Genomic DNA, 13,050 nt, shown 5'->3' on the forward strand with positions numbered 1-13,050 from the left:
CCCTTCTTCTTTCCATCCCTGAAGAGTACAAATAAAGCTTCATCCCTGATTAGGGAGACAAAATGAGGAGCAGCATCCCAACTAATCTGGAGGATATACTGTCATGCGAGTCTCTTTACAAGCTAAATACCACTGAAGCCTTAAGTCCTCTAAACTCTGCTGTTCTGGAAAAAGGGAACAAAGATAAGAACAAGCTCAAGGGGAAGAAAAAGTAAAGACACACTACAAAAGTAGTCAACAGAAGAACAAAAAAACCTTACAAAGTGTGTTTGTGTTTGCTTCACAGGCTGGCTGTGGTGCCTGTGGTCAGCACAGCCCTGGCAGACAGAGGAAATGAGCACTTTGCTGAACTGAATTCTGCCTCACTCAAACCCAGACCAGGCACTCGCAGCCCTGTGAGGGCTTTTAGAGCCTTTCAAAGCAACACAAAGATGAGACAAAACCACCAGAGCGACAGAGCTGAGCTGGGGGTGTCTGTGCTGCTCACACAAACACAGCCACCTACAGTATCTGATCCACAGGCAATGGATTCAGCTCCAGCCTGCTGCAGGAGGAGCAGGCATCGACCAGGAAATGCAGATGTTCTGGAGGAAAAGCAGGAACTAAATAAAGCAGCCAGGTTTGTCACCATAGCTACATGGTGCCACGGCTGCACAGCTCAGCCCTGGGCTTCAGCAGATGCTGGGGAGCTGCTCAGGCCTCCAGAGAGGCAGAGCTGGGGCATTCCCACCCCAAAATTCATCCCTGGCATTCAACCTGGCATGCTGACCGCTGGAAAACGTGTCTCACAGCAAGCAAGGGGAATATCAGAAGGTTATGCCAGCTTTTGCAATGTAGCAGCTTGTACACAGCAAGATGAGGAGTGGAAGACTGTTCTCAGGTGGGAAAGAGGACAGGAAAAGGGATCCTTAGGGCTCTTCACTGCCCTGAAAGAAAGGGGTCTAGTCACCTCCTCCCAGACAAGCTCCTCTCCTCAGCAAAGCCATTCAACTCCCACCTCTGTGGTGCACAAGCACAGAAGGGATGCAGACAAACAAACAGACAGCAGTGAGGATGCAGGAGGAAACTCAGGCTGTAAGAGATGGACAAAGGGCACCAGATTCAAGGCTCTGCCATGTAAAATCAGGCAGAGGGAAGAGTAGGTAATTCTGGCTTCAGATCTCACGCAGGGGTGGGAAGAGAACTAGGAGGGGAGTTATTGTGCTAATGAAGCACAAGATTTTAAGCTGTCAATATCCTCAGCACAGGAAAAGAGAAAACTGCCACGCTCCTTTTCCCTGGGGGAAGCACTAAGTGCAGCTGAGAGGCTGATCACAAACCTCCAAGGAGTTCTGCTGGATGCTTTAGGAGAACTGCTGCCGGACCAACAGGACTGCAGCATCTGCTCCATTTGGGCAATTCCCAGCTCATTAAAAGGCCACGTTTGGAGTCAGCAGCCACAAGCCAAATGCCACACGGAGCTCAGGCCACTGTTCCCTGGGGCTGGCAGGTACAATGTGAAGCACATCAGGCCACGAGCAGCCGCTGTGTCGGGCTGAGGGGAGCAGCCATTGGAAGCGCTGCCTTATGTAACGCCCTCGGAAAGCTGCTAAAGCTGGCTAATGCTTTTGCAAACACATGGAAATAACTGATTTCATCATTGGCACGGGGCCAGGGAAGCTAAAATAACCTCCGAGGGGGGCTGCGGGGGTCTGGCAGCTCCTTGGTGCCGAGGGGCCGGGGGAGCCCCGGCGGCAGCAGCGGAAGAGCTCGGACTGACAGCACCACCTGCCGCCAGCACGGCCGGCACCGAGCCAGGAGCCAGGGCCCTGCACCGAGAAAGGAGCCCTGCACCGAGCCAGGAGCCAGGGCCCTGCACCGAGAAAGGAGCCCTGCACCGAGCCAGGAGCCAGGGCCCTGCACCGAGCCAGGAGCCAGGGCCCTGCACCGAGCCAGGAGCCAGGGCCCTGCACCGAGCCAGGAGCCAGGGCCCTGCACCGAGCCAGGAGCCAGGGCCCTGCACCGAGAAAGGAGCCAGAGCCCTGCACCGAGCCAGGAGCCCTGCACCGAGCCAGGAGCCAGGGCCCTGCACCGAGAAAGGAGCCCTGCACGCAGCCCGGGGCCCTGCACGCAGCCAGGAGCCCTGCACCCAGCCAGGAGCCCTGCACCCAGCCAGGAGCCCTGCACCCAGCCAGGAGCCCTGCACCCAGCCAGGAGCCCTGCACCCAGCCAGGAGCCAGAGCCCTGCACCGAGAAAGGAGCCCTGCACCCAGCCAGGAGCCAGAGCCCTGCACCGAGAAAGGAGCCCTGCACCCAGCCAGGAGCCAGAGCCCTGCACCGAGAAAGGAGCCCTGCACGCAGCCAGGGCCCTGCACCGAGCCAGGAGCCAGAGCCCTGCACCGAGCCAGGAGCCAGGGCCCTGCACCGAGCCAGGAGCCCTGCACCGAGCTAGGAGCCCTGCACGCAGCCCGGGGCCCTGCACCCAGCCAGGAGCCAGAGCCCTGCACCGAGAAAGGAGCCAGAGCCCTGCACCCAGCCAGGAGCCAGAGCCCTGCACCGAGCCAGGAGCCAGAGCCCTGCACCGAGCCAGGAGCCAGGGCCCTGCACCGAGCCAGGAGCCAGGGCCCTGCACCGAGCCAGGAGCCAGGGCCCTGCACCGAGCCAGGAGCCAGGGCCCTGCACCGAGCCAGGAGCCAGGGCCCTGCACCGAGCCAGGAGCCAGGGCCCTGCACCGAGCCAGGAGCCAGGGCCCTGCACCGAGCCAGGAGCCAGGGCCCTGCACCGAGCCAGGAGCCAGGGCCCTGCACCGAGAAAGGAGCCAGGGCCCTGCACCGAGAAAGGAGCCAGGGCCCTGCACCGAGAAAGGAGCCAGGGCCCTGCACCGAGAAAGGAGCCCTGCACGCAGCCAGGAGCCAGGGCCCTGCACTGAGCCCAGGGCCATGCACCGAGCCAGGAGCCGGAGCCCTGCACCGAGCCAGGGTCTCTGTACCCAGCCAGGAGCCAGGGCCATGCACCGAGCCCAGAGCCCTGCACTGAGCCGGGGTCCCTACACCCAGCCAGGAGCCAGGGCCCTGCACCCAGCCAGGAGCCCTGCAGCGAGCCCAGGGCCCTGCAGCGAGCCCGGGGGTCCCTGCGCCCAGCCCTGCAGAGCTGACACGCTGCCAGCAGAGAGGCACTCAGTGCCCCCCAGCCCCTCACAACCCCACAGAGCACAAGGACCAGGAAAACCAATGTGAAACAAGACAAACATCCCGCATCTGGGGGATGATTCCTCACAAAGAGCTGAAGAGCAAGGAGAAGATGAGTCTGTGCTGAGGGCTGGGGAGCACAGCTGCACCCGGCTGTTCTGCTGCTGAGGAGGCACTGGGAATGCTGGTCAGGCTCTCCCACAGGCTGGAATCACATCCCAGCTCCTGCCAGAGGCTCACCAGGCTGCCTGCTGTGCACAGCACAACTGCTGCCCTGTCTGACCACTCAGCTTCCACAGTTAGAGACTCTTCTAAACATCAAGCTGCTACAGTAAGTGATGGGAATAAAAAAATAAAAAAAACCCACAACTTTTCCACACAAAGTGCCACTCTTGTGGTCCTATCCCAGCCCTGCTGTGAAACTGGGCACCTGCTCCAATATACTACAGCTCTGAATTTGGGGGGAAGGAAACAAATGGGACTTGAGACAAGTCCAGAGGCAAGGCTGAGGAGGAGGGACAGCAGACCCGAGTACTCAGTGTGTGACATTAGGGAAAGCCTGGACACAGCATCTCAGTGCCCTCACTGTCCAAACCTCCATCAATGCTATTATGCCATTTTAAATTTAACCTCTTGTGTGCTTTGTCTTTAGATGTAAAAGCTTCTCAGAGCACAGGAAGCAATTCAAAATCAACTCTATACAGCAGTGGCTGCAAGCTGTGCAGGGCGTTAGTGGATCTCAGGAAATCACCAGTGCTGGAGATCTGCCAGAGTCTTGTGAGGCTGTAAGTATAACCTCCCTGACTAAAAGGATCCCATATCCCCACAAGACACTTGGAAGGAAGCTCTGGCACTGTGCAAGCTGAGGAGCTGCTGCATCTATAAATGTTACCCTTTTGGAACCAGCTGGGAAGACTCACCTCTCAATAAGTCTGAGAGTGGAGGACCACAATCCTCTGGAATTGTGTAGTCGCCTTTCCCGATGTTTTCAAATAATTTATAGATATTATCCCCTTCAAAAGGGTACAGACCCGTTGTGATGTTGTATCTGTGAAGGCAGAAGGAGAAGCAGGATGAGAAGCAGCCCACAGGTACTCAGTTCTTACCTGACTACATAAGCCAAAAGCAGCAAAGGGGAAACCAAAAGAGGAATATTTGGCAGTATGTGCAAAACCTCTAAGTTTAGCCTGCCTTCATCATCGCTCGGGACAGCAAAACTTAAAAATAAATACTGGAGATACTTGTGGTTTCTGTCACTGCCCTGGCTGTGCCTCTGGGAGCTGAGTAACAGCTGCAGAGTCACTCATGGAAAGCAAAGATCCCCTTGTGCAGAATTACAGGCACTTTGGGGAGCACAAACCCACCCACAGGAGTGAGCAGCACCCCCCTCTCAGCTCCCCCCACCACACAAGAGCAGGGATGACAGAGCAGGGCCAGGACTGAGCTATCTGAGGGTGTCATTAGCTGTGAACTTCCTGGGGTTTCTGGGCACTCACAGTGTCACCCCTGCAGACCAGATGTCGACTTTAAAGCCTGAAAAGGTGTCAAGGCCATTGGCAATTTCTGGGGGCTGGAATGCTGGCGACCCTTGGCTCGTCCTGCACGTGTCGTCCTCCGCAAACGGATGCAATGCCTGAGGCAGGAGAGACCAAACAGTGTCAGGCTTCCAAGGAAAACAAACTGTGACTCTTGGAAAAGTTCCACCTGGGAAACAAAAGGGAAAACTCCTCTACTGAACATTTACAGATGATAAGATCGTGCCACCACAGCAGCCACACGCCACAGTGACAAATCTTGCACCTCTCCTGCCTAAGACAGTCTCCATATAAAAAGAAGGATAAGGTTATGCAGCTTATCCCCATTTCCCCCCATTTTTGGGCTCATCCAAAATTGACATCCTCCTTCTCTGTGTTTCCTGAGCAGAGGTTTCAAGCTGTTACCAAAAGAAGTGCTTTGCCAATTGCAGTAAATATTCAGAGTCACTCAGAGCACTCTGCAAGTGCAACAGAACAAAAACCTAAATGCACAATGAATCAATGACACCACAGAGGTGACCTCAATCTAGAATGTCCCATTCTGACTTTGCTGTGCTTCTCACATACCTCTGCTACGCCTAAATCAGATATTTTTAGTGTCCCATTGGTTGTTAGCAGGAGGTTCCCCGGTTTTATATCCTTGTGGACAATCCCTTGGCTGTGCAAGTATTCTAAGCCATCTATAAGCTGACAAAAGTACCTGCAGAGAGAGGCAGAGGGGAAAAAATCAAACACTTTTAGCCAGTAGAAAGGAGCTTTTTGCTGTGGTCAGAGACTCTGGGCCATCATTGTAACCCACACGCAGTTGTAGAGGCAAGTGTTTCATCTCATAATACCCAGAAATAATATTAATGTGCCTGAATTTCACTTAGGCTGTCTGTAATCTCAGAGATCTCTTACACTAAAATGACAATATGACCATAAAATTATGGATTTGCTGCTCTGCCCTGATTAGATCCTGACAATATTTTTGTATCTATTCCCAGAATTCTCAGGTTTCTTTCCTTGAGGAGTAAAAGGGGCTCAGCTTATCCCAGCTAACTGATCATGCTGGATATTGCCAATCCCTAATCCATCCCAAGGCCTTTAAAGTCTTTTCTGATGCTGAACTGTGGCTTGACCTCCATTTAGGCAGGAGACTCCCCCCTCACACCCCTTGGCAAGGCAAGAGCACAGGGACCAGGGGGGGCTGTTGGGCAGCTCAGGAAATAAAACAAAAATAACAGAAAAATCAATAAAAAGATGGTTTTCCTCCCAGAATCTAAGGGCAATCCCTGCTGGCCACTTCAAGAGCTTTTCACTTTTTTTGCAGGTGTAAAATATGAAATTATTGCATAAAGCCAGGTTTGCTTTCAAAGGCAGTCTGAGCAGAGCAGAATGTGCTCTCCACTCAAGAGAACACAGTGGGGAGAGGAACAGAACTTACCCGTGAGCCTGAAACACTGGAAACCTCTTTTCTGGGACACTGTCCAGCATTTCCTGCATCCCACACACACAGTACTCCATCACCATATACGTGAGGGCAGAGTTAAGGAAGCTCCAGGGTTAACACTCTCAGTTTTAAACATTCCTCAGATGGGCAGCAGCCCCATCCCAGAGGGAATGGCTGCACTTCCCAAGTACTGAGGGAATGTTCCTCCAGCTCCCACAGGACAGGAAAGCACCTAGAGGAAAATCCTTCTGCCAAATGAGCATTTGTAGCTCCGTGACCAGACCTGGATCAGGATGGGAACTCCACAGAATAAATAAGCTGGAGATCTCACAGGCATGACAGAGAACAGGGAAATACCTTGAAGTGGGCACAGAAAGTTGGCAACTCCTTGGCAGAGGAGCTGCAGCCCATTCCCCCAGAGCCCTGGGTGTTCTGCACCTGAGATGAAAGTGAGCTCCCAACACCTTCCCCAAAGTTGGTTATTCCTCATTCCCCATCCCAAACAATCCAGCTGTGTGCTCTGTGGAACAGCTGCTGCTTACCCACAGCTCCACAGGAGTATTCCAGTAGCAAGAAAAAGGATCCTTGGAGAGCTGAGAAGCTTTGTGAAAGCACATGGATAAAAACAGTTACAACAGAATGCCAAGAGCTGCTGGAACTTTGCAGCATTTGTTCCCTTGCAGCATATTCCAGTTTTTATCTCTGTAAGCTTTAATGCTGGGTTCCAAAAAATGGGCACCAGACTGCCTGATATTGTAATTGCCTGTTTCCTCCTCTCCCTGGGATTTTGAAGGAAAAGTCTGGCTTGGAGGGGCCTGGGAGAACAGACCCTGTGACACTGGGGGTCCTGACAGAGCAGAGGCTGCCAGGGCTCCCCTGCAATCCTGAGCATGGTCAGTTACTCCTCCAGAGAGTTGTCTTCTTAACCTAAACCCAAAATAAGTTACTTTTGCCCCAAGAAGGCACCTGAGGTAGAAGAGGCAGAGGGGAGACTCCTGCCCTGTGTGGGCTGAAGACTCTGCTGCCCCTTTCCAGCATGTTCCATCTAGCAGCTCCAAACACTGAAAACTCATTAAATTCCTGCTCCATTCCCCATGAGCTGCTCTTTACAGAGACCCTAAAATACTCTAAATATACCCAAAACCAGAATTTATGATGGGTATGAAGACTCTTGGTAAATCAATAAAAGCCAGAACAGAAGAGAGAGCTCCCAAAATTCATTCCTACCCTTTCTTACTCTGGAAGAAATCTGTGAACTACTTCTATCAGAGTGATTTGGAATACTACAACTCTCCCACTGTTAGGAGAACACCAGTGATGGTAGATAATCCAGACCAGCTCCTGGGGAGCAAAGAGGCTCAAGGACAGCCCTGGCTGGTGTCATTAACAGCCAGGCTGCTCCTCACCCCTCCCTGGTCACTGATCCACTTCAGGTTGATCAATCAGATTAGAGAACAGACTTCCAGGCTGGAGCAGATCTGTTACAGGTGTCCCAAGCTCTCACTCCTCCTCCTCAAGGGCTCCTGCTCCCACACTCAGCTGTACTCACTGGTAATGGGATCCCTGGGATGCTGCTCATGGAACTGGGTTCATTTTCTGCCTGGATGAGCTCTCCATTCACCACCAGCTCTGCACTCCCAGACACAGCAGGTTAGCAAACAGCCCTTAAATACTAGAAGTCATTGATATTTTTAATCTAGTTGCCACAGCTTTCCCTTTCCCACAGAAAATCACTGAAGGTTTTTACTAGCTGAGCTGTTCAAATGCTGTCTTAACCTGAAGGGAGCCTACAAGAAAGATGGAGATGGATTTTTTAGAAGAGCACACAGTGACAGGACATGGGGAAATTGCTTCACACTGACAGAGAGGTGGGTTAGATGGGATACTAGGAAAAAAATCTTCCCTGTGAGGATGGTGAGGCCCTGGCACTGGTTTCCCTGAGAAGCTGTGGCTACCCCTGGATTCCTGGAAGTGTCCAAGGCCAGGCTGGACAGGGCTTGGAGCAGCCTGGGACAGTGGAAGGTGTCTCTGCCCATGGCAGCAGGTGGAATGGGATAAGCTTTAATGTCCTTTTTAACCCAAGCCATTCTGTGACTCTATGACAAACAGCTCAAGCCTGCAGTGCACTTCCACCAGCAACAGAACACTCAGGTGGGAACAGAATCCTTCCTTCCACAGCCCCAATTTCCAATCCCACAGTGCTTGTGCTGGAAATGAGGGTTTTTCTTTTTAATCACCAATGGGAAAATTGACATCTCCCCCCAAATCCCAACTCTGCCTCCTGCAAGGAACCAACACATCCCTGTGCATGACTAAGGGCCCTGCCCCCAGGGCAGCCTCAGGGAAAGAGTTCCTTTTCTGCTGGATCTGCTCCCAAACTTGTTCCCCGTGTGGCTGCTCAAGGTCTGCTCTATCACAGCCCAGGACATGCAGCACTGGCAGTGCCAGTCAGGAGCTGGGGAAGGGCTTGAACAAAATCATGGATGAATTCCTGCTCCAAGTTCCAGTGAAAACAAATTCCCCCATTTATTGCCAGAATCAGCACAGGGAGGAACAAACTTTGTGAGAGTGTGGAAGCAGATAAAGATAAAAATAACAAAGTCAACCTGTCCTTGCAAGGGAAAAGCACTGAAAACCAACTCTGGACCAGCACTGCTCAGAAAGTCCAGCAAGGAGCATCCTTGGAGAGATCCCATTTCCCAGTGATGGTTTTGGGTTGTCATCACCTGGTACCAACACACGATGTCTCTCTCGGGCTCCTTTTGCTGCCTCCTCCCTTCTACCTAATTAAACAGGATCTCTCTATCAATAATTGACTTGCAGTCCCCTCACTCTGTCGAGGCCACAGCACAAGAAGAAGTTGTCACACTCCTTTATCCTAATGATCTGGTGGCAGAGTGTTTGATCTAATTAATGCACACAATTAAATTACTCCTTTTCTGAAGTACTGTAATAAGAAGACAGTAGTTAGAAAACACTGTCAAAAATAAAAGAATCCATTTATAACATATGCTCCAAGGCATCAGTTCCAGGAACTTCCACACTGGTTCCAGACAAAGTCCTCTCAGTGTGGCAGAGTCACACAAAATCCAGCAAAGTGAGGATAAAATTGCCTTGATCAGTGTCTGTGTGAATTTGTGTTTGTGTGGAAAGGCTGCCAGGTGGGCAGGACAGTTATTAGCAATGAAAGCAATTTAGCTGCAAAAATTTAAGCTTAAGAAACATCCAAAAGGGCCTTCCCAAAAGCAGAACTACAGCAGAGAACAGTGGGAGTTCAAACCTGATCAACAGCCCTGTGCAAAAGGATATATTTTCTGCTTCTCCTCGTTGTACAACACATCCACCAGCTGGATGACGTTTTTGTGCCGTAATCTCCGCAGGAGCTGGATCTCCCTGCAAGAAAAGACAAGGAAAAAGTTACATTTAAAAAGCTTATTCCCAACTCCATTTCTTCCAAAATTTCACCCAAACTTTACTGAATGGCTCAGAGACCTGAAGTGTGTTTGTGAGGAATAAATAAGGTAAAACTGTGAGGAGCCATCTTCCCTTGGCTCGGGGAACAGTCCCTTGAATGTCACCTTCTTCAGCTGTTCTGATCTTTGGCTCCAGGGGTTTTGTATCTGCCCCAAACCACAGTTTAGTCTCTTTTGCATTAAACTCATCCTGCAAAATCCCACTGGATGCCAGCTGTGGAGAAACAGGCAGAGCAGGACAGTCAGGTCAGGGTGGTTCTGTTGGTGCCTAGCAGTGCATGTCTTGCTTTTCACTTTGTTCTGCTGCTGCTCCATCCTGGGCTGTGCTGAGCTCCCAAATTCTCCTTCCCAGCTCCCTTCCAGAATGATTTGGTGAGTGCTTTAAGCAGTGTGGTCACACTTCATCAGCTCAGCCTCTGGGAAGCAGCATTACAAGGAATTCTGAGCACAGCTTTGGAAGTGAGAGCCCCTGCCCAAAGCCAGCTCAGAGCCCCTCACGGGCACAATTAGCAGCTCCAGTAATGAGCTGGGGCCAGCACAAAGGCAGAGCAACAACCAGGAGCTGCTCCTTGGAAAGGGCTTCTCCAATGCAGGAGTGCAAGGAGAATCCTTACTGATCCTTTAAGGATGCCTGAGCAGTATGGATTATTTCACTACCAAAATTAAGGCCAGAGACTCCTTTCTCAGCTCTGGATTTAGAAGAAGCCACCAAGAGCTGAGCAGAGACCCGGGATACCACAGCAAAACTCCCAAGTATTGTGTGGACATGGCAGACAAGTCTAATTATAGGAATGACCAAAGGGCTGAAGAGGATTAAATTAGCACAAGGAACAGCAGCCAGTGTCAGTGTGGAGCTGAGGAGATCCTGCAGCATGAAGGGAGAGGACCAAGGGCTCCAACCAGGGCTGCCAGAGGGGAGCAAACACACTCCAACACAACTGTTTTAAGGCCCAAATACTGGGAACACATTTAAAATCCTGAACCCAACAACTCACTCCCTGTAATACAGCTCGGAAGCACAAACACTAATTCCTCCCACCTTCAACAGACTAATAAATATCTCATATTTCTGTAAGGTTTTTCCCCCCCTCCAGGAGAACTTTGCGAACCAATCCAAAATGTCAGGGCAGTGCCCCCACCCCTGGGGCAGAGGCCAAGCCACCCTTTTCCCAGAGGAAAGATTACTTCTATTTTTAGCCCCTCTTTCACTCTGGAATGCCCGAGGAGCAGGGACAGCCAGCCCAGTCACCTCCCATCCCATCTCGCTTTGCAAACCCCTCGAATAGGAGAACATAGGTCTCACCCCCTCAGAACAGGCCTAAATTTGATTTTTTTTCTTCCAAAACTACCAACAAAACCCCACCACAGCCCACTGCAAGTGTGTGACCAGACAGACTGCCAGAGGACAAGGCCTGTTTCCAAGTACAACCCCCTTGGAAGGAGACAAGGGGGGAAAAGACCTCACTCGAGCTCTGTCAGATCCATTAAGCTCATCCTGGGGGATTAAGACTTATCCCCTGCAAGGTACCTGCTCTGGCAAATCACAGGGGTGTTGCTGCTCAGAACTGTAAATAGCAAAGCTGTCCCCTTGCTCCATGTGCCACACCATTTTGGAACATGCCAAAGGCAGCCTGGAAAGCAGAGTCTCCTTCCCGGACATCTCCACTGTGAGATGCAGAGTTCTGCCTGCACCTTGTTCCCAGCCATTCCTGCCTAAACAAAACCCAGCAACACAGCCAAAAGATTCATTCCCTTCCTTTGGTTCACAAGGTTTTTCCCACAACATCCTGAAAGTTTAGGAAGTGCAGCAGCTGATCCAGGACTGTGTGAGCCCTGGGGTGGAAGTGCCAGGAAGATTTCAGTGTCACTTTTTCTCTTTCCTATTCCCAAGGGTCCATCCACATCCTGCTCCTGCAGGGATGTCTGGCATCCCAAGTTCTAGATCCATCACAACCTGGGCTCTTCCATGGAGCACAGGTCCCAGCATTTCACTTCTCAACCCAAGCAAACATCCAGCTCAGCAGAGGAAATCCTTGAGCCACACAGCTCCAAGGGGAACACGTCTCTGAGGAGGAGGGATCAGCTCATCCCCACCTGAGCTCACACCTCCAGGGCTTCCAGCAGGTCCTTCCCCAGCAGAGCTGTCCCTGTTTGGAGGTTCCAGCTTGGGACTTGCAGACCCCAGGAACAAACTGTCACAGCCCCATCACCCAGGTTAACCCTCTGAGGAATTCCAAGGAGCACAAATTCCAACCAGAGCAATTGCTGAGGTGGTAAGTACAGCACAGGGCACTTGGGATCCCACAGAGCCCCAAACACTTAATTAACGTGTCAGGCTATTAGCACACGGCGTTATTAAACCTCTGCTGCTGCAGCCACAGGCTGCCAGGTTTTCCTGCCTCTTTTTGGCAATCCCACTAAACTCCTTTTTTTTTTTTCAGGGATGAGATTCTGCAGTGTCTGCCTGACTGAGCCACCTCCACCTGCTCGAAAGAGAAATGAGGATTCTCCCAACAGATCTAAGGAAACTGTGTCTTACAAGTTTAAGGATGTTAAGGATGTTCTCAACATCCTCCCCAGGACTTAGAGAGCCCTTCAGGGCTCATTTTCCTGGGGCAGAAGTGGAGTATTTTGGGGTAGAGAAAAATAATTTGATTTGATATAAGTCCCAAACACATTTTAGTTGTAATTTCTGGGTCTCCAGAACCCCAGGAGTCAGTGCTGGGGCAGAGATGAGGCTGTGGCCTGGGATATCAGCAAGGAGTCACCCAAGGTTGGCATTAACATCCTATTTGCAGCCCTACATCTCCAGGTGCCCAAGGCCCAGCTCAGACCTGTATGATCCTCCACAGCTCATTACTGCACTCTCATTACTCCCTGTGTGTTACTGCTCGTGGAATTACCCAAGGGCCACTGTCTAGGAACCGTTTTCCAGGGAATTCCTTGGGTCACACACTATCAGCAGAGCTGAAGCAGCACTGAGGTGCCCTGGGAGGGGGCAGAGGCAGGAGCCCACCACAGTAACTCCATCACCTCTGCCCAGCAGCCCAAGCCTCATGTGCAGCTTTTCCCTGTGTGGTAAGAAACACTGGAAATCACTTCAGTGATCAGATTCCAAGAGAGAAGGCAGAACCCTGGTGTGATCCAGCCCACAAACTGATTTCCTGCTGTCCTGTGCACAGGAGCAGTTTTTGGGCATAAAATCCTCAAAGCTGCTCCAACACAGCTGCCCAAAGTGAGATTCCAGTGCAATCAGGCTGTGTTGACATCAAAATACTGTGTCAGTGGTCTGTCCAGCACTACCTGGAGACCCCAGAGCCCTTTGTTCCTGCCACACTGACGACTCAGACACCTGGGTTTGGTCCCATATCTCACACTCAGAGCAGGCACAGCTTTCACTCCCTCTCACAGCAGTGCTGAAGGGTTCTGATAAGCTCAGAGTG

At 51.6% G+C, this 13,050-nt stretch overlaps 1 protein-coding gene across 1 annotated transcript in view; it reads right to left on the minus strand.

Moving 5' to 3' along the window:
• The window catches only part of STK11 (serine/threonine kinase 11), a 32,922-nt gene that overhangs the window by 16,675 nt on the left and 3,197 nt on the right, over window positions 1-13,050 (minus strand). The window contains exons 2-6 of the mRNA XM_064396144.1: window positions 9,444-9,527; window positions 6,129-6,218; window positions 5,270-5,402; window positions 4,664-4,800; window positions 4,088-4,215 (exon numbers count right to left, since the gene is read on the minus strand). Of these exons, the coding sequence (XP_064252214.1) occupies window positions 4,088-4,215; window positions 4,664-4,800; window positions 5,270-5,402; window positions 6,129-6,218; window positions 9,444-9,527 (572 nt within the window). The remainder of the gene's footprint in view (window positions 1-4,087; window positions 4,216-4,663; window positions 4,801-5,269; window positions 5,403-6,128; window positions 6,219-9,443; window positions 9,528-13,050) is intronic.

The sequence above is a fragment of the Passer domesticus genome, chromosome 21 (genome assembly GCF_036417665.1).
Source record: "Passer domesticus isolate bPasDom1 chromosome 21, bPasDom1.hap1, whole genome shotgun sequence".
Lineage (NCBI taxonomy): Eukaryota > Metazoa > Chordata > Aves > Passeriformes > Passeridae > Passer > Passer domesticus.